A 25,886-nucleotide genomic window follows, 5' to 3' on the forward strand; every position below is an offset into this window, starting at 1 on the left:
TACGCTTTTAAAATATAAATTGAAATGTTCAAACGTGATTTTCCAACATGTAATTGTTTGTTCGAGAGAAAAAAATAATCACATATCGAAATTTTGTGTCATCCATTAGACAGAATGTCAAATGCATCGTCGATTGCAATTGACCAGTGAATACTATAAAGTTATATATACGCGTAATTTTGAATTGTATAATCAAATTTTTATCTTATATTATATATGAACACAATATATACACAATATATGCAATAAGTATAAATAAATGCATGTCTAAACTAATGTTAATTCTTATGAGTTATGTCTAGAGTATACCTAAACATAATATATAATACAATATTTCTATGGAACAAGAACTACATAATGAGAAAATTCTAATACAGATTTTTTAATAATGCGAATCTTAATAATTTTCATAAGAAATATATCATTCAATATAATTAAAATTTATTGATTATATGTATATATTCCAGTTTAAAATATAATTTAATATTTCCAATTCCACGTCTCAACCACTTCACCTTCAAAGCTATATTGTATTTGGAATATATTTCTGCTGGTGACATAATACGATTAACGTGGCTTTTAAGAATTCTTCGTGAAACAGATTAATTATATGTTAATTTATTTAATAAAATTTTCAATATTTCGTAAATATAAAATGTATGTTCTTCTCACGACATCAACAGGAAATTGTTTTTATTCGGCGAAAACATATTTGAAGTGACATCGTATAAAAGAAAAGGAATAAATAAATTATTCATTCATGTTTATGTATGGCGAGATTACTTTTCACACTTCATTTACAATTTATTTAGAACTTTCACTCGAAAGGATACAAATTCGTCTTTGCTGACAAATTTTCGAGATATTTCATGCCAATTTCAGACGAAGTAGTTCGTAAAATTTGCGACACAATTTGAAATATAAATTATTGCAGAGTTCTCACGTTCAAGTTACAATTTAAAAATACACCTTTTCGGTAGCACAATTTTCATCGGAATCCCAAATGTTTACCAAACGAAAAAATAACATCTTCTGCGTTTAATTGTTCCATATTTTGTTATGATAATAAAAATACAAAGGTGTTTTCTTTCATGAATTCTCCAAGCAGGGTTGGGTGTAATTTTAAACTTAAATTTAAGTTTTAAAAAGCATACTTTAATAATATTATTTTAAGATGAAAAAAGTTGAAATATTTCTGAAGATAAGTTCCTAGACTTGTACATAAAACATGTTCGTTGAAAGTATTTTCCTCACGCATGAAACTGCAGAAAATTGTCTTAGCTTATCGTGTCCCATAAAACTTTTCACTTGACGAACATCGGGGTCTTGAGAATGAGATATGTTCAAATCACTGGGACAAATCGACAACGCATACAAAATTTTTACCAACCTCTCAAAATTTCAATATTTGCTTGAAAACGTTGATATATCCAGTGATTTTTATTTACAACATGAAATCAACTACAGATGCGTACCGCCGACGCAGAACACAAAAAAAGACTTATTACCAAATTATAAAATTGATGGTATACAATTTCTACGAAAGATTTACAATCATTAATACACTCAATTTTGCCATCAATTGATCAAAGCAACTACAATGAATTTGCTACATTCATACATACATACATATGTACATATATTTCTTAACCCTTGATAAATCATTTAATTAGTCTTATAAAATTAATTAAACCTAACGGAATTAATTGGATTCTATTCCTTGTTAAGGGAAAAAGACTATCGACAAATTTCACAATTGAAATCGTAATAATATTTTCCTGATTGTGAAATTGGAAAGTAAATCACCTTATTTTTCCTAAAGTCAATGAAATTCAAATTATATTCATGCATTTTTATTTTAAGAAAAATATAAAGATATTTAATTTTACGATGAAAAAAAGCACATCCCTACGCTTGTATTGTAAACAGTAAGACATTGTATACACACACATAGTGTCTAGACAGCGACTGTAAACATTTGAGAACGTTAGATATTAACCAATTCTCACAGTACGATGAATTTTTTAGTGTTAGAATATAGATATTATCTCGAAAGTTTAAAACGTGAGATTTATAAACCAATAGTATAATACAACGACCTGAATTAAATTGGTCAGTAACTTTAAATGCCATTGGTCAGTTTTTTAAATGCTTTTATCTGTAACTTTGTACATATTATGAGTCAGTAAATAAAACAAACAGTCAGTACATTAGAGTCAGTAGACAAACGATCAGTAATTATATTAAATGTTAAGTTATTTTAAATCCATATATGTATGAATGTACATATTTGGATAGATTGGTCAGTATTTCATATTAAAAGTCGATGCTTAAAAAAATGGTGAGTTTATGTTGACATTTAAGTCGTAATTTAACACATAAAGTTATACATATTGTGCTTATACTTTTATGCAAAGCATAAAAGGCAACAATTTAAATGTACAGATATTTTCATTAACTCCTGCAAGTTTCATCGCAAACGGTTGAATGGTATAGGAACGCATACGTGACAGACAAACAGACAAACATTGATTTTTATACTATGTATTTATTTATTGCAAAATCAACAGAAAGCAGATTTAGAAATGCATAAAAATGAAGAATAAATGTAAAAAAATAAAATAACATCTGAGCACAATTATAGATTTTTACAAATTCCATAAAATAGTACATAGAGACAAACAAATGAAAAAGAAAAGAATAAAAACTAAAACATGACTAAATAGAACAGTACATAACTAAACATGAAGTGATATAATATTGGAAAATGTTATATAATAGAAATAGAAACACAGTAAAATTCTAAATTATAAGACAATTTAAATAGCCCAATTAAGATATTCACTGACCAAACAGATAAATGAACTGACCAAAATCATTTAAAAACGTTTCCCAAAAACTTTTTTGCCCAATATTACAATATTATAAAAACAGAGCTAAGCTTTAAGCTATAATACAATTAAGTTTAATACAAGCAATAAACAAAACAAGTTAATCATTCATAAAAAAAATAATTTATCAACCTTATAGGGACATACATAATATACAATAGAGCTTAATTAGAAAGGGGAATTGAATTTAAAAAACTTTATCCCGTAATCTCCAATGAAAAATTTATGAAAGTAAATGAATTCTAAATGGCAAGTCGGCTAAATTCTTAATTAAAATTAAAAAAAACTCTTGGAAATAATAAAAAAAATTCCGCTAACGAGCTTTATATTATTACGAAGAATTCTTTACATTCGTTTGTGTATTTGTAAAAGCACGTACGGCAATAATTTAAGACCCCGTTTAAGAAAAAGCCGCCAATAAAAATTTCGCCTAAAATCAGGTAGGTATGAATGTAGCAGATATTCATAACATATATTGTACATTATAAATATCTGCTAGCTTTGTTTTTTATTTCAATCGAAGATGTACACTCGCCTTTGCATATTACTCCAAAGCGACGAGTGTACTAATACATACACAATACAATCAATACAAGCATTTATACAAATGTGAATTCATACAAACATCATCCACAGTGACATCTATGGAGAAATTTTTATGGAATTTTATTATACAAATTGGTGAACCTCAAGACGCTAAATAACATGAGATTTGCAAGAAAGATTGAAAAGGAGATGCCAATTTTACAGGAACCGTTTTAATGAAAAACGGCAAACTCTGTTAGGAAACGATCGACCTGGAGTCACAAACCAAGGTCTGGCCAACAGCTACTAGTGGGAATCGAACTGCTCGAAAGCATAATATGCTAACCACTAGTCCACGCTGCTAGTTTATGGAAGAAATATTTAAAAAAAATCAGCTTGAGCAACGCCAGGTTTATCTGTTGGTTATTGAGCCTAAATAATGAACAACTTCCATCCCTATTTTAGACCTCTCATCATTATAGAGACGTATGCAATTGGTGAAAATACATTAAGACCGCCTTACGTCGACTTTGACGTGGGTAGATTACGTGAATTATTTTGAAAAAATTGTTTAGGCTTATTTCGCTTGTATGTACATACATGTCAGGTTTATATTGAAGGCAAAACCTTGAAATTTTATTCGCTATGAAATAGGGTTGTTAAACTCGAGAAAATAATACAGATTGGCTTTCCACCAAATATGCCGGATTTGCATGATCCTACTCGGTTCGAAAGTTCACATGTAAAGTAAACGAAGAAATTAATTTTTCGCTTCGTATAAGATTTGTACATTTTATATGTATTATGGATAGAATTGTGGGTTCGGTGAATAGTCAGCTTTTTTTACTTTATTGGATATATTTTCTTTGTCCGTTTTCGGTCTCTTTCTCTCCTTCTTTCTGTGATACAGTCCTATGTTTTGACGCCAGCTGGACGCGATACTAACGAACCTTGTCAAAACATAATTAAACCAACAAATTTCATTTTGTGACATTTAAATTGAAAATATATAAATAGAACAATTAAAATAAGACAAACATACATAAATAGAAAGCATTTGATAGAAAAATGTCCAATAAATATTGCTTGCTCTATATATGTACATCAAGTGATTCTTTCAACGATCACAGATTCGCTCCAATGAACAGCATTCTGAAAATTTACATCAATTAATACAACGTTAAAATAGGAAACGACGAAGATTCGGTAATAAATAACGAAGAACATTCAATCAAAAGCTTGTTTGATTACGGATTTCGTTACAATCGAGTATTGTACAAATAATTCACTTAATATGAGTTCCACGTAATTTCGTGAAATATTTTACTAATTAATAAATAATTTAATTATGCTTCGTTCCCAGTTTACAGACAGATAACTAGCTCCTTGCTAATTCATTGTATGCAGTAAAATTCAATTAATATGTCATCATCAGGACGCAAACGTACTCCGCGCACAAAAGGACTTCCTTTCCATTCATTTTCAGAACGATTACATCTGCTATAAATTATTAAGTTGTATACATATGTTTCGAGCCGACACACTCGAAAACATTTAATCAAATATTACCTGTTTGATACTTGAGAACAAAAACGATAACATTATTAATTACTGTGCTATGTGCTACAATTGAAGAATGCTCTCAATTTTCCAATAAGCGCTTTTGATATTAAGACTTCGGCTGAAATTTCATTTAAACAAGTTAAATTTGTATTATTCAATATATCATACACCGATCAAATAACATATCTAAAGTACCCATATAAAACACAGTAGAAGTGTAAATATTTAATGAATTAAGGAAAAAAATACCTTCGAAAAAAGTCGTGCGATGATTAGATGGCGAAAGTAAACAAGTCGAATTTGGTCACGCAAGTCAACTTTAATGTTGACTTTCGGGTAGGAAACTGACCCCAAAGTCGAGTTCCGTTCTTTTATATTTAATTGAATAAAATGGTTAAATTAATTTGGCTATTTTTTGTGATTCATGTTGAACTGTAATGTGTCCTACGAAACTTGAATGTACATATACTTATCTTACATATGTATATGTACTTTTCCTATGACCACAAATATCCATATTCCTTTGTTTGGCTGTACATGAGTGAAACTCACGTGGATTCGTATACAAAAATTGTTACTCACTTTTTGTATATTATTTTTTTAAAAAGATAAACTCCATCCAGGCACTATGTCATACTTATTTCGCTTGAAGCCAAAGAAAAATTACGGGAAAATGGTATACGCAAAAAAAAAGAATATCAACCTCTTTTACCCAATTGAACTTTTTTCGGCAGAATTTTTACGGAGAAGTTTGCTGTGCAAACACTCGAAATGATTACTATGTAAAGGACAAATATGATTTTGAAAATTGAGTTTATTTTCATATATAATATATACATTAATATGTGAGTGTATTCCTGAAACGATACTTAATCGAATTTGAATGTAATCTTGTACTTAGATATTATATTATATTAACTTTGCCGTATCTAAGCTTTCAAAATATATTCGTTTTGACCTATATTTACTGATTGTATTTACGCATTTACGAAAAAATGAAGTATTCCTCCAATTTTCACATTATTACATGAAAGAAGAATTTTATTTTGAACAACATTTTCGAATTTTTTGAGCTTACTGAAATTTATATGAGAAATATTATATATGAATGTTTACGTTTACAGCCTTGGGTCTAAATATCATTAAAAAATTATAATATAGTAACGTTAAAATTATAAAAACAATTTGCATATAAATATCAGAGACGAATTAAATTCACCCGCTGTGTTTAAAAATGTATTTATCTCATAATTTGCATTAGTTGTGTACATTTTTAGTGTCGATATTGCCGAAATTTAAAAAAAAATCTTTATTACGGTTATCTACGAAATTTAATCTAATATTTCATATATTATTCTATGCAATTTTATTCAAATCATAATTCTTGCTCTTATTGACTATCTAGGTATTTTTGCTTTACGAAAAATAATGTCGGATTAATAAGCGTAGTTCTATGTAGAATTGTGTGAAGGATCATTTTCGTAGAATGAATGAACTTACAAATTGAATCCAAGTTTCAATTCAATGGGGCCGTAATATTTATAGGTACAAAGATCCACAAGGGCTTTTGTCGAATATATATGAAATTTAATATGATCTTGATTTGATGGAAATATCCGCTTAGTGTTCATTTACGAAAATATTGTAAACGCACTCTTGAATTGAGCACCACCTTGCTCGCTTCGAAGGATTCTCTAATTTTACCCGGCGAAGAAGTTCCTTTTGAATCGAGCCCAACTAAGTGGCTTTGAGACGCTTCCATTCAACTTATTATAGGTCCAGATCGAACCTCTTATGTCGTTTGGCTAAATAATTTACACTATTACTTACCGACGGAAAAACGCTTAATGACGCACCCGAAATAATGAAGATGGGTTTTTCAACGCCGGAAAATTCCACGCACTTTTGTGAATGTATCTTCCAACTCGAACGATCCCTCATACGAGTATAATTATGTATTATTTATTGTACTAGGACGTTTTTTACTTACAGCTGAAACTTTTCCATTGAATGGTATATGTAGGTATAATACTGAATATACATATGTATGTATGTATTAGCTTTATGTTCCAAATGAAATACATCGATGTCTAACTTAAATTAACACTCCTCTTTGAACGTAATCGAAATAATAATGAGAAATTCAGTATTCGGTAGTGGAAGACGAATGGCGAATATTATTTGACGCTTTTTAACATTTTTAAAAGGGAATCCAAATTCTAATTAAAATTGATCCCGATAAAAAGAGAACACACAAAGCTTCTACATACATACTACATATGTATGTATATACGTCTAAATAACATAATTTCGTAATAATAAAAGCAATTAAAAATCAAAATCAATACGTCTAAATATACGCATTTTAATATACTCTTAATCTTCAAATTATTTTACAATAATTCTTTATATTATTATAGAGGTTTTGCTCTATTTTACCTACATATGTATATTTCAGAATACATTTCAAATATTTCATTGATTTTTTTTCGTGGAACAACTGTAAAATTTATGTACAAAAAAATTGATCTGATCGACGAACAATTTTTTTGTACATAAATTTAAGGCGGTGCTAGACATTTTCACTTGATTGGTATCAGATTGGGATCTGAGCTAATCTCTGTTACTGCAAAGGAGTTTATGAAAATAACCGGTGTATGTAGCCTGCCCACGCGTCAGAAAACCTTCTGCTTTAAGGCGCTCTTCCACCGAATACGTTGACGCAGACGTATCGTTTTTGCCCATACGAATGCACATATGTACGTCGCGTTGACGTATTTTCTTTCGCGGTCGTCAGTTGTGATACGTCTGCGTCAACGTATACGGTGGAATGGCGGCTTTATTCGTGTACGCACCAGACGGAAAAACAAATATTGAATTATTTCAAATATGTTCGCTGCCTGCGTATTTCCGACAAATGGGAACGGAAACGGGAACGAGAACGGGAATGGCATTGAGAACGGGAACGGGAATGAGAACGGGAACGGGAACGGAAACGGGAATGAAAATATTGAGAGGCGTTATTGTGGCATTGCAACGCATGCCGAGTTCAGCTAGTAAATTATAAAATCATTTTTGAACAGAAAATGTTCACTTATCAAGGAAATACCGTCACATTTCGAGGTTTTTTAATTAATTAAAAATCATGTACATGTACACCATACCTTTAAATGATAAAAAAAAATCCAAATATCATCATGAAAATTTCACTTGAAATGTAAATTTTTTATTATTTACATAAAGATCAAAAGTCTTTTCAAGACACGAAAAACAGGCTGTTTTGAAAGAGATAAACTTTCAACCGGATTTCGGTCAAAGTTTAGAGCTCGCATAAAGGATAACGTTTATTTTAGCAGTATGCTTTATTCCGACAAAACACAGCTATCTGCAAACACTGACAGCTTAGATTTCGGTCGGTTATATTATATTGTATACATATAATATATAACTACCTACACATATACATCCGCAAGAAACTCCAATCTATAGTCGTAATGTCTCCATCGAACACAATGCAACCAAAATCGACATCCTCTATACATATACTATGGATTTTCGCATTCAAAGGTTACAATAGCTGGTCTAGAGATTGTACCAGAACCCCAACGACGATTGTTTCAAACTTGTAAGTCATCCAGCGTGCCTCTCTTATCGTTAATTTGTGATACGTCTCCGGCTGCCAATCTGAGGTTTTCCGTTTGCGGAATGTTTTGCCTAAGCTCGAATGCACGTGATAAATTTTACCATGATTTTCAGACAACGATAACATTTTAACTTGAATTGAATTAATTTCGTTCATTATATTTTACACGTGATATATTCATATGTAAATTATATCATAAGAGAGAATCGCCATGAATCGTCTGTAATATATATACATATTTCCAAAAGTACGCTTTTGTGTATATTTATGAAATGTACGTGGGTACGATTTGTATTTTCGATACAACAATTAATTTATTAGAAATAATGTTATTTTATATTTACATATATGTAAATATAATATTTACCATATATTATTTCAATGTATCGCATAAAATTAATTAAAACTATACGATTGTATAGACTAATTTTTCTATAAAGGGCACCAAGAGACTTTGATTTTGAAATATATTTGCATACATATGTATATAAATATATCATATTTAACTAACACAAAATTTTTAAGGTAGAGCATCGTCCAATATTTGAATTTTAATTTGAACATTTACAACTTTTACAGACCCATTTTCAAATAAAAGGAAAGCCCTGATCTTGTTACTAACATTTTAAGTCTTTGTAATAAATTCGCTGTTTAAAATATATCAAAGGAGGTTCTAAAAACGATTCAGTTCAAGGCTGCTATACACATTTGGATGACGAAAGGTGATTTATTTAGATTCCGGATAAATTTCTAAAAATAAATATTTCATTTCAGCCGATCGTGTTCAGGTGTATTTTCATCGTAAAACTTTAATATTTTTTTCTACATAGCTGTTCGTTGCATAACATATGTAAGTAGATTCAATTTTATATATTCCCGATTTCGTGTTCTACCCTACGTATTTCATTTTATATAACCAAATTTCGCATTCAGCGATGACGTACGAGTACAAAATTTGAACGTTGAATGCAAAAAATTCTTCGTAAAATCAGACGAATGTAAGAAACGTACAATGCGTAAACTTACAAATAGCTCTCATGCTCTTCCATACTTGGATATTGTTTATGAATGAAAATAAAATAAAATATGCTTACAGGTAAAAATTAAACATGCCAGTTATGTTAATTGAATCTCCGACCTTCACTGCAATCTAAAAAGAAAATAAAACATTTAAATTTATTATACAGATATTTTTAAATAAAATTAAACAACAATATAAAACAACGTGAAAAATTACCAATTGTATGTAGTCTCCATAGCAACAGTTTAAGCACCTTTGCCAATCATCTTCTTCAATATATATACGTATTCTTCAAAGATTGCACATAATTTAATAAGCACTGATATTTATTTTTGAAACTGACTATTGATTATTTAAAAAAATATTTTAAATATTCACTTTTAACAAAAACAAATGAATTTATTTTTCACGCACGAAGGAAAATTTCATCGCCATTAAATAATTCTAATTTATATGAAAAACAGTCATATCATTTATATCACAATATATCGTAGCTTAAAGTCGCTAGTAACCGGCGAAAATGATGATGTATCTTAACAAAATACAAATATGCGTCGTACGAAATGCGGGCAACTAAAGTCGATTAATCTTCTTGAAAATATTTAGCTTCGTTGGCGAAAGATATCAATGTATTGATTGATATATTTGATTATTAATTGAAACGTTAAATATTCGCGACCAATATTTGCCTAGTGCAAGGCTCGACTGTTACTCGTCGACTGAAATTGAATAAAACTAAACAAGTGAATTAAATAGAATTGATTGACTTCAAACATTTCAGATGTTTTTTTTTCAAAGGGTTTTCTTTCGTTTGATTATATTCGACAAAAATGTTGTAATTCCCCCTCTGCAAGGTCAAGAGTAAGATCACTTCTTACATACTTTTGTAACAATTCAATTTATCGAATTCCTTTCGACTTTTGAATTACTAATTGTAATCGTACTTGCTATTTAAAAGTATATGAGACAATTGAATATTTTTTATTGTATAATATTTTAGCAACAATCAAATAAAAAACTTGAATTTTATTTGAAAACTTGAAAAATATGGAATTCATACAAAAATCATCCACACTGACATCTATGGAGACATTTTTGTAGTATTTTATTATACAAATTGGTGAACCTCAAGATGGTGAATAACTAGAGATTTGCAAGAGAGATTGAAAAGGAGATGCCAATTTACAGGAAACGTTTTAATGAAAATCGGCAAACTCTGATAGGAAACTATCGACCTGGAGTCACAAACTAAGGTCTGGCCAACAGCTACTAGTGGGAATCGAACTGTGACCACTCTGTTTGGAAGCCTAATATGCTATCCACTAGTCTACGCTGCTGCTGCTGAAATATAAGATCCCAAAATGATCTATTTTGATGCAACATGACATGTTTTACGTCAAAACAGGTCATTTTGGCCTGCTTACATTTCATAAAACTCTTTATGAAACTTCAAAAACTCTATTCGAGAACTTTCAAAAACTCTTTTGCAATTTTTTTTGTGTTTAGATTACACTCAAGGAAGCTCTCAGCGAGAGATAGGTTTTCAAAGAGGCAAACTTTATTTAGAGTTACTAATTCATTTGGTAGTAGACTATTCCAAATTTTAACCACTCTATTTGAAAAGAAGTCTGTGATTTTTGGTAATCAATAATTTTTTGGAGTCTGTGAGTATTTATTTTTATTTTTTATTTTACAAATATACCAGGAAGGCTTAACAGGTAAACCCCAAATGCGCCTTTCTGGTCCACAGAATTATTACATAGATACATGTAAATCTAAATAATATCTGACATCTATGGTCAGTATACATATATTACAAACATCGTATTAATACGATAAATAACGATGAATAACTTTCATGTAACAATACGAATTTTATATTCGATAAACAACCACAGAGGTTTTTATATTCGATAACAATAACTTAAGGTTCGCAACAGAAAATTGGGAAGGAAACGCCAATTTTACAGGAATCGTTTCAAAGAAAAATTGGCAAATTCTGATTAGAAACGATCGACGTAGACAAATCAAGGTCTGGCCAACAGCGAGACTCAGCGGGAAATCGAACTCGTAACATCAAGTACGAAATAATTCAACATTCACCACTAGACCACGCTGCTGGTTATGTGAATGTCTCTCATGTGAATATCTTTGTTAAATGTGAGTAGGTTAATCATAGGACAATTTTGGGAGCTTTTATAATTTGGTAAACTTTGATAGATAGTCTTTCGTCCATCTCGTCTTTAATGTTGATATGTTTATATTCTTTTCAATCTCATATCGTATAGAAGTAATAGTGTAATTCTTTTTTGAAACTTTTCAATAGATATACATATGTAATATCCGTTTATAAAATTAATTTTCCAAATAGTATATGCATATTCTAATTTTATGTCTAGTATATGTAAATTTTATAATTTTTGGCCAAAGGCTACCATTGAAACATTTGAAAGCCCTTTTTTAATAATAAATTTTCAATTGTTTCAGATTTCAACTGTTTCAAATTTACTACAATGGCGAAAATCAACAACGTGACATTCCTCAAAATGAAATTCTTCGAATTGAAAAGGTGTCGCCAAAAATCGTACTAAGCCCAACGAAAATGACAGCAAACGACAGCATGACTGCAGTCACCGAGACCATGGATGAACTATACCCAAACGGGGACTGGTACTGGTTCTGGAACCACAGCTTCAGCAACTTCACCAACATCAGCAACATCAACATCAACGATACAGACTGTAAAATCAGCATGGACGAGGTGTACTTCCAAGCGGCCGTGACTTTCATGTACTTCGCCATATTCTGCGTGGCACTCCTCGGCAATGGAGCAGTCTGCTTCATAGTGATAGCGAATCCTCGGATGCGAACCGTCACCAACTACTTCATAGCCAACTTGGCTCTCGGTGATATCCTCATGTCGTTGTTCTGTGTGCCATTCTCGTTTGTTTCCTCGCTCATCTTGTACTATTGGCCGTTTGGAAGTGTTTTGTGTCGACTCGTCAACTACTCCCAGGTGGTTTCCGTGCTCGTGTCGGCTTATACTCTGGTTGCACTGGCTGCTGATCGCTACAGGGCCATCACGGCGCCTTTGAGACCCAGATTATCAAAGCCCAAAGCTAAAGCCGCAATTGCAGCCGTATGGGTTGGAGCTTTGGCTACTGCCGTTCCGACACCGATTTTTTCGTCTTTGCTATTTCCAACGGAAGCACACGTGACTTGTAATAAGTAAGTTGCTTTTTTTGTATTTTTTAGTTGATTTCTTGTATGCATTTCCGGGAAGATTACTGTGAAAAATACGGGAAAAAACTCTTAATAATAATATTCGTAATTACGATTTTACTGACGCGAAAATAAAGCTATCCCGCCTTCTACGCATCACGCTGCGAGTGTGACAATAATCGCGCCACGCCTACCTCGCACTCGAATGTACTGATCATTCAGGGCTGTACCACAAACACACAGCGGATGGCCCACGTCAGCAAATATATCTATACCCATATATAAAATTGAATGTCTGTGAAACGGGAACGGAAATTGCACGCGTTATTGTGGCATTGCAACGCAAGCCGGGTTCAGCTATTATATAATATTTTATCGTTCAAACATCAATGAGAATGTTCATATATTGTATAGGTATACTAGTATTTTTACCCGGCGTCGCTCGGTATTTGTAATATAAACAGCTTAAACATGGCAAAACAATCAAATAGTAAACATTCATTTGTTTTTTTATTAAATTTATTTGAATAATTGTTATAAAAAGTTAGCTTGTCTCGGCTTTTAAACTTTGCAGCCAAAAAAAATAATTTTACAATGTGAGTAGCAAAGAAGGCTCCTCTCAATTTTATGATATTTTTATAAACTTCATTAGAAACATACACTTAAGTTTGTAAAAACAACTAAGAGTGATTTTCTTTTGAAATTATAATTAATTATGTGTGTTTCGAACAAATGAAGATACACTTTCATACTTAAATGTTTATGTTACTTCCAAGTCAAAACTTACATAATACTTATGAAATAGCCAGAACTTTCACTTAGCGTACACATTCATGTGTACATATGTTTCGGTAATTTTGCGTAGTCAGCAAATGTGAATAAAGTTTCGACAAGCAAACATTAATTTCCAAGTTTGAATTTGAGAAAATATTTTATTTGGTCATTTAGATATTATTTACTAAAAATTAAACATATGCATATTATACTATATTATTATATATGCACATTGCTCTATAAATATTTAAGATCTCAAATACACACATACGTATTAGTATGTATATATATTTATTTATATATATATATATATATATATATATATATATATATATATATATATATATATATATACATATATACACGTACATATTTATATATTTCAGATGAAACTCCGAGTGCCGGAAATTGTAGTTTACTTTGTACAGAGTCCTATATACATATTGTATATTAAATATATATACATAATGATTGAAACGATTTCGATGATATTAAAGCTCACCGTATGAATTCATGTCTAGTAATAGTATGTATATGTGTTTTGTTACCATCACATTTAAATATAAATCAGTCCAATTTCAAAGTTAATATTTGTCCTCAGTATAGCTTGAATATTCATAATTCAGAATTCGTGTAATCAAAATCGACCACCTTTTTTTGTGTTTAACTTGTTCCTTTTATATTTACGCAAAAACGTGTAAAACTTCTGCCGCTGCGAATTAATATACCGGTGGCACGTTTTTTTGCCTTTTACGACATTTAAAAAATAAAATATAGCAGAGAGAAAAAATAATGATCGAAAGAGCTTTATAAAAAATTGTATGTAGATATAGGTAACTTTTATTAAGATATTTTTATTAAACGAAAAACTCATTGCTTAAGTTATATTAACGTAAAGCTACGCTCGATGTTATTAAGAGTTGCAAGTTGACTGATTAAATTAAGTTTTACCTTCGCTAAATTTATTATATGAAATTTTCAACTTTTGACACATTTACATATACATTGTCAGACAAATCACACTCTAAGTCTGCTGGGATGAAAATTCGCTTTGTTATTATATGTACATGCATACATATAATATATACCTATATAAAAGTCAGCATTCGACTTTTTCGATTGATGTAAACTATTAATCATACGTTTGAAACTTTTATAAATTATCTATAATATTAATGGAGGGGATTTATTATAGAAGAAATCTTCACAATCTAAAGTATCGTTTGAGAACAGTCGAACATTATGATTTTCTTTCAATTATAATGTGAAATTATTAAATTTCAATTTAATCATACTGTATGGTAATAATACATACCTACATATTAATAATATATGATAATATCGTATCCAATGTATTGAATAGAAAGGCTTGACAGGAAGACCCCAATGCGCCTTCCTGGTCAATTAATTATGAACAATGCAACATTATATTATTACATAATTCACTGTATTTCCAGAAGCTGAAGAACACGAAATAACAATTAATTAATTACAGAATAAATCCATTGAGAAATCTATGGATTATGATTTTGTACATAATTTTTACAAATTATTCACAAAATAAATACAGAATATTTGTTACAACAGGAAAGATAATCAACAATGATCAGATAAAATTGGCAAACTCTGAGAAGAAACGATCGATTTGGAGTCACAAATACCCCCAAATCTAACCAGCAGTATGGCGGATCGAACCCACTGATCACTTGGTGCTAAACATACACGCTACCATTAAGCCATACTGCTGGCTTATAAACATACATAAATTAACCAGCAGAATAGATTGGTGTTAAACGTATAATGTTTTCAATTGTGTGGTCACCGTTTCAATCCCTGGCTTTGTGTTGCTGGCCAGACCTTGGATATGTGAATCAAAGATCGATCGTTCCTCATTAAAGTTTGCCAATTTATCTGATTTTCATTGAAAATGTTCCAACATATTGGCAATCCTGTCCTATATGTCTTGCAAATCTGTCAATTTCCTGTTTAAAATGAATATTGGAATCTATAATCGGGTATTTTATATTTCATTTGAAGTACTTTTCAGCTTTCAAATCTGTCTAAGTAGTCGTCCAGTTCAAATCAAAAGTCAAAAGTACGTATTTTCATTTGGGATTTTTTCCCACTGTTAATACTATTTTATATTGAGTATTTTATATTGAAAGATATTTATTGGGATAGTGTTCTGGCCACACTATTTTTTATTTTCGTTTAAAACGGTTAACTGGAATTGTGCTGAATTTTAAATCGGTAAAATTGCGAGCTAAAAGCTCGTGTTAGTATTTACTCGTATTTACACGAATCTGAATTGAATTAATAGGGATAATATATTAAATTGTCTTTATATGAGAACTAAATAAAATTATATTTCGACTATTCTTGTGGATTAATAACAAAAATTCGTTTATTTTATCCAGGTTAGCCAGTTATCAATATAATTTCTGTTATTAATCCACAACAATAGTCGAAATATGATTTTTCTAAGTGGAATTTTATTTGATTCTCATATAAAGACAATTTAATATATTATCTAGCTAACCACTAGTCCATGCCAATTAAATTTCCTTTCCCCCATTTGACGAATACAATACTCTATACTGGTATATATTATAGATATATTTTATTTCGTTACATTTCCATACAATACATATTTAAATTCAAAAACACTATAGCTGAATGTAACATATGGAAACTCATACTTTTATTGTTCATGTGAAATCGTGTGTAAAATATATACATATATGTATGTATATTCATACAATCAAAAATTTAAAATTGTTCTAAGTGTGTAGTAAAGGGCATACGTTATTTTAGAAAGGCACTTACGCAAACAAGGGTATTCGTACTTATACAAAGCTTATTACATTATGTAGGTATACATATGTATATTTCCTTTTCAACTCACAAACTCCAAGTAAAAGTACTGTCAATTGTGGTGAGTTTCAACGTAAAACGTTCACCAAGAACCTTGTCGACTTGTTCATCCCACAAGATAAAGCAGCTTTCAACTATGGTATTATCCCAAGTCGGGGAAATTAACGTGAATCCTTTAACAATACCTTAATTACATGCTGTCCACGATAAAACTATTATACGTGTTCACAATATCATACGATATGTACGTAATTAATTACTATCATCAAATTTACGATTCTTTTCGGAATTCACATATCTACATATATGACGCGTATGATAATACATATCTGATCGTTTTACGCACATATAAATGGGTACACTTTTATACATACACACATATGTAAGTATGTAGCTTTAAATAATGCCTTTTTGCAGATGCTGGCAAATTCAGTATTGGAAAAGGCGTAGGAAAAATAGGAATCTCTCGTAAATTATTCAATGCGGTGCTTCGGGGCGTATTTGGAGGATTAAAATAGAAAAATGGGGGGTTCAACTTCAGCTTAGGGTCGTCCTTTAAATCATCTTCAATTTGCAGACGATACGGTTTTAAGGCTACGATTATATATATATATATATATATATATATATATATATATATATATATATATATATATATATATATATATATATATATATATATATATATATATATTTATATGGTAATGAGGATGAAATTACTGAACTACTTCGTAGAATAGAGATATAGAGTAATCACCTGGTTTTATAGATAAACAAAAATCCTATTCATTGACAGATTTGAGACTCCTATTAAGTCCAACGGTTTTAAAGACTTTGAGGAAGTCGATGACTTTATCTACCTAGGGAAAGATGATGCCATCGGAAATTCGCAGAAGAGTAGGAATGGCGAAAACGGCGATGGTCAGTCTGATAAAAAATATGGAAGAACCGCTCTATTATGAGAAGGACTAAAATCTCTGATGTTCCTCTTGCACTGTATGGAATAGAGACATGAACCATGAAAAAGAGAAAAGGAGACATTCGACATGTGGTGTTGGAGACGGATGCTTCGTATTCCATGGACCGCAAGACGCACGAACATTGTCCTCAAAAAGCTTGCAGTATCAAAGAGACTCCACCACATGTAGGAAAGTGTTTTTTTCCTCTTTTCGCTATATGGCCAGGATTAATTTGGCGTCTGGAGAGGCTGGCAGTCACCGGAACGTTGGAGGGAAGGCGAATGAGAGGTCAGTCTCCCAAGAGATGATCAGACCAACTCAAAAAACTAAAGGGATCGTCCCTTAATGATGCCTTCAAGTTGGCACTGTACCATAAGGAGTGGAGGCAGATCGTCCATCAAATTCCAGACGATCCATGACCACAACGCTCAGAATTGGGCAAATAAAAAAAAAGAAAAATAGCCGCCGGTCAAAAACTATTGTCATTCTTCGACTAAGCCAAACAAACTAGCCAATTCAACATTTTCTTCTAAATTCAAAACTATTCAATTAACATAACATTGAAATCAATATATTGTATAACACTGGTTGTCTTTTTCGTACTACCGGTAATAATCAGTAGTACCGGCAGTCTCCATCTGGCATTTGAAAGTTTAAGTTTGGACAATTGTGGCATTACAAGAGTCCCTAATACGCCACAATAGTAGAAAAATACAGAGAGATGAGAAAAATAAAAATATATACATACATATATACACAGGCAAATACATTTACACATAATCATAAAAAAAACAATAGCAAATAAAGTAAAAATATCATATAATAAAATACAATGTCTTGCACCTACATATAGCCAGCACCAATATATAATAAAAGATATACAAATACAAAGAAAGATCAAAATTCCACTCCAGGCAAATAGGTTTAAATAATCTCCAATAGCAGACAAATAGGTTTAAATAATCTCCGATAACCTACGCTCACTGAGGTAGAAGATATCGCATTCGGGCTCAGCAGCAACGATTTTATTGAGAAGTCGGTTAAAACTGTAAGAGCAGGAGGTACAACTATCAAATGATGATGTCTATCATGCACGTAATCATTAGAGACATAAAGTCCCAACTGTACCAACAAAGATAGGCATGACGTTTTACTAAGTAGAAGCTGGAGAACAAAACGAATTAATGAAAAGTTTCTCCGAAGTTCAAGGGAATTATACCCAAGCAAATGAATGACATAATATGAAATTTATTTTTATGAGGAAGTAGATGTATTTTGAATCCAAATTCTAGTCAAAAAGCTTTTAGTATTATTTTTAATATTTCATCCAATTAATGAAATTCATAAGCTATGCTACAAATTCATAATCAAATTTTCGAATAAAGGCGATATTTTGAACTCACGGAAGCAAAATTAGGCCGAATAACAAATTAAAATTAATATTGTATGGCAGTGTTTTTCAAGAGTCATTTTCCTTTACATGTGTGTATTCAAAATTTATCAAAAATAAAATTCACACACGCATTTTTTTAATTAAAATTATCCAATCATCAAGATACTAAAAAATATACTTAAAAAAATCGAGAAAATTAATGTCGTATTGAAATATTTTGTGATGAACATTTTTCAACAACTTTCTGTAGCTGTAATCATTGCGTTTTTAAAGGCCATTAAATATATCATCGTACGGAAAGATAAATGATATTTACTATGTAGATATTGATTATTTGTTAACATATCGTGTGAATGTTTAAATTTACGAGTCTAAATGTCGTACGTTATACATTATTCGAATCAACACCATCCTGAAATCTACATTACGAATTCAATCGGCTCCTAGAACGAGTGTGCATAATTTTATAACTCACTCCACACGTTGAGATAATTCGGTTAACTTGAATTATCAACTCTCAACGAACAGCCAGAAGTCGTGAATTCTTAATAGAATAATAAGCCGAGGCGGCTTGTATGAATATTAATTAGATTTTCATCCATTACCGCCGACTTACCCCCTAGAGTGTAATTCTATATCGCCGTTTATTTATTACTTATCTTCTGCAACAAAAAAATGCGAGATTAATATTTGCAAACAATGTGTGTGGAAGTTAATCGAATTTGGAGGCGTGAATTTCGAAGCTCAAAGGTCTCTTCCGATGTGACACTTCAATCGAGTTGTAATTAACGCGGGACAAAAGAAAACATTTTCCATCACAGACGTTGTCGAATTTAACTGGAAACTGGCCTCGGAGATCTCTCTCCCCCCACCCTCACCCCCCACCCACTTCTCTCCCTGCCGATTCACAAATCGATCGTTTAATCGCACTTTGGCAACGACGACTACGTGAGCTTTTAATCGCATGTTAATCTATCGATTAAAACCGGTGGCGTATTTCGCGTATTTTATGCGGTTCACGTTCTGCCATTTTCCGGCGAGTGAGGGTGAGAATAGGCAGTACATCAATCAAATAACCTTTTGGGAATCTGTGAGGTTAAATTTATCCTTTTTCACCGTGTGATATACTCGCTGATTATCTCGGAGAATTGAAACATATGTATATTGATAATTCGATTAAATATGTATACTCAGGTGAAGTGTTTCATAATCAATAGAATCAATCGAACATCACTTACAAAAGTTCATATTAGTTCGACTAGTTTTAAATTTTATATTGTTTCATTCATTTTCAAATGCCAGATAGAGATTCCACTACCGGTTTTTTTTTTTTTACCTGATTGAAATTAAAGCACCTACAAAGTATATCATACGTAAAAATATCGTACTTATACCTGAAACTAAACTTTCTGAATACATATTGATTTACAAATTTATTTTTATTTTTATTTTATTTTATTTTACATATATACCAGGAAGGCCTTACAGGTAAATCCCAATGCGCCTTCCTGGCCAATTACAAATACAAATGCAGCATTTTTTTATTATAAGTCGTTGAATTGCGAGACACTGAAAAAACTCGCAAATTAACGAGACATCTATGAATTGTACATAAATTTTTATTGTACATCCATCAAATTTCAAATAGTGGTGACATAGTAGGTAGGAAGGATTTTTAGCCAATTTTTTTTTTCCGGGAACCGTTTCAACAATGAAATCAGAGAAAATTGGCAAACTCTGATAGGAAACGATCAACCTGGAGTCACAAATCCAGGTCTGACCAACAGCATACTCTGAAAAATTCATTTTCATTCAGGGATAGAACCCGGCACCTTCTTGACGGTAAGCAGAAGCTTAACGTCCGAGCTATGCTGCTGGCTTAGCTCGGACTATGCTGCTATGATTGTAAATCAATCCTTTTGCCTTTTGATATTTTCAGAAATGCATTTTTTCACTTGAAAATTATTTAAATATATTTAATGAATATTTAAAAGCTGAAACCATCTTTCACTCTTATAAATTCTTCAAAGCAAGGAGCATGCACTAATTTATTGTTTTGACACTCGCTGATAGGTAATTAGCGTGCTGTAGAAGGGCTCAACACACTACAAAAAAAAAAAATATATATATATATATATATATATATATATATATATATATATATATATATATATATATGTATATATATATATATATATATATATATATATATATATATATATATATATATATATATATATATATATATATATATATGTATATATATATATATATATATATATATATATATATATATATATATATATACATTTACAGTTAATAATTTATTGGTAAATAATTAAATTATGTTGCCAAGATTGCTTAAATAAATCAATAGCAGTGGATATCGGTACTACCGGTAGCGGGAATTTTTTTTCGGTAGTACCCGACAATTGACAAGTGACAATTGTCTGTGTTTTTGGAATCCCTAGCAGTACATACATACATATATGTATGTAGAAACATTGTTTGATTCAAACATGAATCACTGCGTTATAAGTTGCTTTTTAGTACAAGTTTTATTTTAATTAATATAATTTATTTTCAACCATTAATTGATTCTGACTGTGATAACAGAGTAATTAAATATATATACATACTTATATACAGGCTTTAATTTTCGTTTAATGAATCACCTGGGTAATGGCAAAGAATTTAATCTGGTTATTTAACCCCCTTAATGAGATTTCACAAATTCAAGACTAAATATTTTAGTTAAATGTAATTTTAAATCTAATCAGTTAAATATATTGAATCGAAATTCTTGGCTACATTTTCGAGATAAAATTGAAAAATAAAAATACAAACATACCAAGTTGCTCTTTTACCTAATAGTGTAGGATTAGGATGGTTCACACTTAGCTGGTTTTATTTAAGTTTTCTGATTAATACAAGTCTCTTAATGAAATTCTTTGTCTAATTTTCTTTTGCTAAAGTAGAAGAAGCATTTAAAAGTTTTAAATACATCTCAGCACTCAACGGATGCATTATTTAAGAAAATATTCGCAGTTGAAAATCTCAACGAAAAATCTTACAAATCGTTTCGAAAATATGTGATCCAATGCATATGTATTTTTTTTTTCAATAAACTTCCCTTGTAAAACGACGATATTTGTGAAATGAAACCGAATATTACGCTAGAATAAATTTCGTATATAGAACCAGCGGAAAATTTCAATACCCGATCATTTCAATAGATTCCGTACACCCAAATAACATGAATATACAGCTCGTAGGTATTAAAACCACCAGAAATTTCGTTGTTCACGAGATATTTTACAACATTTAACCAACGAAAAGTTTTACTTGCCCACTATGCGAGACAAAAATCTACGTGAGAGCTGAAGGTAACACGTATTCAGAATTAATGGACCATCTGCTAGTGATAGCTGTAACAATCGCTACAATTCAACTACATAAATGAAATCCCATATATGTTGACATACGGTTTATACATATAATATAAATACGGTTTTTTTGTCATACAACTACATATGTAGTATGGAAAAAAATACAATAACGACTCGTCGAAATGGATGTGACATTGATATTACGAAAATATGTAACTAAGTGAATTCTGTTTTTTTTTTCTCAACAGGAGTATATGTCGCGAAACATGGCCTACGTTTGAACAAGAGCATTATTATTCAATGGCTCTCATGACCCTTCAATTCGCCGTTCCATTGTCAGTTCTGGTCTTCACTTACGCAAGAATAGCCATGGCTGTATGGGGCGGTAGGCCGCCAGGAGAAGCCGAAAACTCCAGGGATAAGAGAATGGCTAAATCGAAAAGAAAGGTAAACGAGAAAATTGATTGCGAACAACCACTTGAGCTAGGCACTAAGATTCTCAAATTGCTTTTAATTGAAAAAGGCTCTCTTTCGAAGCTTAATTCAATTTCAGTCAAACGTTGTCGAGATCTATCATCACGGAAATGCGCATTTATACGTTGCTATTTTTGGAAAAGAGAAAATAAAACATTTCGTGCTTCAATAAGACGTATTCATGTGCTGTATATAATAATAAAGTTTTATATTGAATTATTAAAACCTAATCTTCAAGTTTTCGTCTCCGGATTCGTGAAGGGTATGTTATTTATAGGGTAACCAAATTATTGTAAATTTCGTTACCATTTATCAGCATTTTCGACTGGTGTAATATTTTAAGCTCTAGAGATTGTCAGATAAGCAATTTACGAAAATGTTAAAGGCAATGGCATAAATTCTAAACCGGATATATGTAGTATGCTCAGTGCTGTGACCTTTTACCAGCTTGAAATTATTTCTGAAAAAAGTTTAGAAAATATGCCACATTTATCAACAACTTTTCGTGAACAATGGGACTTTTTTTTCTTATACTTCTTCAACGCAAAACAGGGTGCTGAATTTCCGCCGAAAAAAATGTATTCCGTAAAAAAAGTTTTTACAAATGTGTGGCGCGATAATAGAAGGAAATTTGTACGCTAAAAAGCTCGAATATTTTCTTATCACTCCCACATCATGCTGGTATGGAAAATCACTTACAGAATATGTTTCCTTTTTAGCATGCATTAAATATAAACCTGCATATTAATAAAATTATTTAATAAAATAACAATGACCTGCTTGAAAATTAAATTAATTCTACTTTTAGATGGTGAAAATGATGATCGTCGTAGTGGTAGTCTTCATTATTTGCTGGTTGCCGTACAATGCTCTGTTGGTAAGTTAAATATCGACTATTACTACAACAAGTTGTGGAGTTTTGTTTGTTTTTCTATCAGCAAAATGAAAAAGACAATCTATTCCATTGCTGAAGAGTAGATTAAGGTAAATATTGACTCAAATACTCACCAATAGTGGTCACCCTAAGAACTCGCTTATACAATCTCTCACACATATGTACATACATATGTAGATCTCTCCAGGGAGAAAACTTGCAACGGTTTAATTTTCCTCCCACCGAAAGGAACCCTTCATCCATATAAGTTGGTACAAATAATTCGACATAATCATACATTTGAAAATATATGCTATATACACGTTGCTATATTTCATAGAATATTTTTTTGTATAATGTATTTATTAATACTGTAGTACTTTTATTTTCTTGTCTTTATTTAGTTACTGTACAATGATTCCTGGGACGATTGGTGGCCCCTTCAATACTTGTGGTTCATCACTCATTGGTTGGCAATGTCTCATTCTTGCTACAATCCAATTATATATTGGTATATGAATGCTCGCTTCAGAGCTGGATTTTTACAGGTAAAAAAATAATTAAATAAACAATGAATTTGTATGAACTTTAATATATATAACACAAGCTCAAAACTGTCTATTATTAAAGTTGGTAACACATTTTATTTATTATATAATACGAATTTGACACCTGCGAGATCTCATAAAATTAGATTTTTCGTTTTGTAACATTGTATATTTCGCATTTAAAAGTAAAGTTTGTTGATTGTTTTTGTTGCTAAAGTAAACTTTAGAAATGAAATTTTCGAATACAAAATATAATACAATATTAACTTTGTGATAACTTAACTAACGAACGTTCAATTTTAATTCTAAATTTGGTATTTTCTCAATGAATGAAAATACAGGGGTTTTTTATATAATATAATAAAAAAGTAAATTTTATTTGCATAAAACAAAAAAAAATAGAATAACTGTATCGGCATTTTATTGAGTTTCGATTGACGACTTGAAATAAGTATCCCAGCATATCAATTTGTCATAAATGGATTTCGTCTCGTTCTTCACACGATATTCGTATTTTCAAGCGTATTTTTCTTTTAGATTTTTTTCGTAAGGTGTATATTTACATACGCGAAATAATTTTCCAGGGATACAATAAATAGTATATTATATTGGTAATATAAAATTAGACGATGGAAAAATATGACACAATCCTCTTATCCAAAGTAGTAGTTTACTTTGACGAAATGTTTTATGGTCATTCATATTAATAAAATTGATCTTTTTTTTGTTGCCAAAATTTGCGTCACATATTATATTTCCGAAAAATGTGAGATTTATGACATTTGTTTTAGATTTTGGGAAAAATACCGTGTTGCAGGAGGTATGCAAAGGCAAGGCTTTCCTTGCCAGACGGAGTAAATCGATCAAGCCTCGCTGGAAATATTCCTATGACAGGTAATACATTTATCTTGCGTTTTTCACTTATTTTCGTTGAAATCAAAGGTTTTCCTCTCCTCCTCCTTCTGGCAAACAATGTATTAAAATGTCAACGATATTTTTCACGATATACATACATATACATACATATATATGTACATACACATTTATTTATTTAATTTAAAATAGCAAATTGCTAATGAATATATAACAAAAGTAAGAACTATAATTGTAACTACAAAATAACATAATATAATTAACAAAAAAAAACTATAATTAGTAACTATAACATAATAAAAATATAATGCCAAACATTGCATTTATTAACCTGTATAATTACATCATCTTCCACAAAGGTTTCCATTAACACCCTTCAAGAAAGCACCAATGTTATTAGCACTTCCAATGTTCTCAGGAAGGGCATTATAGATTTGAACACCTCTGTGAAAGACACCTCCTGCAGTTCTTGCTTTTTTTACTCTGCCTATAATTAATTTATTCCTATTTCTAGTTTTATAATTATGCAAATCTCTATTCCTAACTATGTAATTATTGAAATATTTGGGTAATAGATTCTTGTCTAGCTTATATACAAATTTTAAAGTGCTTAATTTAAGACTGTTTCTAATATCCAACCATTTCAATTCATTTAACATACTTCTACCATTCTTACGTTTCCTCACATTCAAAATTGCACGCATTGCTCTATTCTGCACTTTCTTCAGTTTCTCAATATACAATCCACTAAATAAATTGAGCACTGTGGCGCAATATACAGTATGAGGCCGTACAATACAATTATATATTAATATTTTACTTTTTTTACTTAATAAATTTCTTAACCTACAAAGTACACCAAC

At 30.8% G+C, this 25,886-nt stretch overlaps 2 protein-coding genes across 2 annotated transcripts in view; one reads left to right on the forward strand and one right to left on the reverse strand.

The window, feature by feature from the left end:
- The window catches only part of LOC143913194 (uncharacterized), a 328,592-nt gene that overhangs the window by 195,613 nt on the left and 107,093 nt on the right, over positions 1-25,886 (reverse strand). The window lies entirely within an intron of this gene.
- Positions 11,030-25,809, forward strand: LOC143912663 (RYamide receptor-like). The gene is made up of 9 exons (XM_077431959.1): positions 11,030-11,048; positions 11,150-11,210; positions 12,131-12,871; positions 22,503-22,701; positions 23,537-23,605; positions 24,007-24,150; positions 24,777-24,843; positions 24,942-25,044; positions 25,752-25,809. The coding sequence occupies exons 1-9, from the start codon at positions 11,030-11,032 to the stop codon at positions 25,807-25,809; spliced, it is 1,461 nt and encodes a 486-aa protein (XP_077288085.1).

Source organism: Arctopsyche grandis, chromosome 6 (assembly GCF_051622035.1).
Source record: "Arctopsyche grandis isolate Sample6627 chromosome 6, ASM5162203v2, whole genome shotgun sequence".
In the NCBI taxonomy this organism is placed as follows: domain Eukaryota; kingdom Metazoa; phylum Arthropoda; class Insecta; order Trichoptera; family Hydropsychidae; genus Arctopsyche; species Arctopsyche grandis.

What these genes read in the sequence shown, in the direction of transcription:
- LOC143912663 (XM_077431959.1), top strand. An exon ending in TGCCGTACAATGCTCTGTTG is followed by an intron (nt 23,606 to 24,006) that starts GTAAGTTAAATA and finishes GTCTTTATTTAG; the next exon opens with TTACTGTACAATGATTCCTG. An exon ending in TGGAAATATTCCTATGACAG is followed by an intron (nt 25,045 to 25,751) that starts GTAATACATTTA and finishes CACTTTCTTCAG; the next exon opens with TTTCTCAATATACAATCCAC.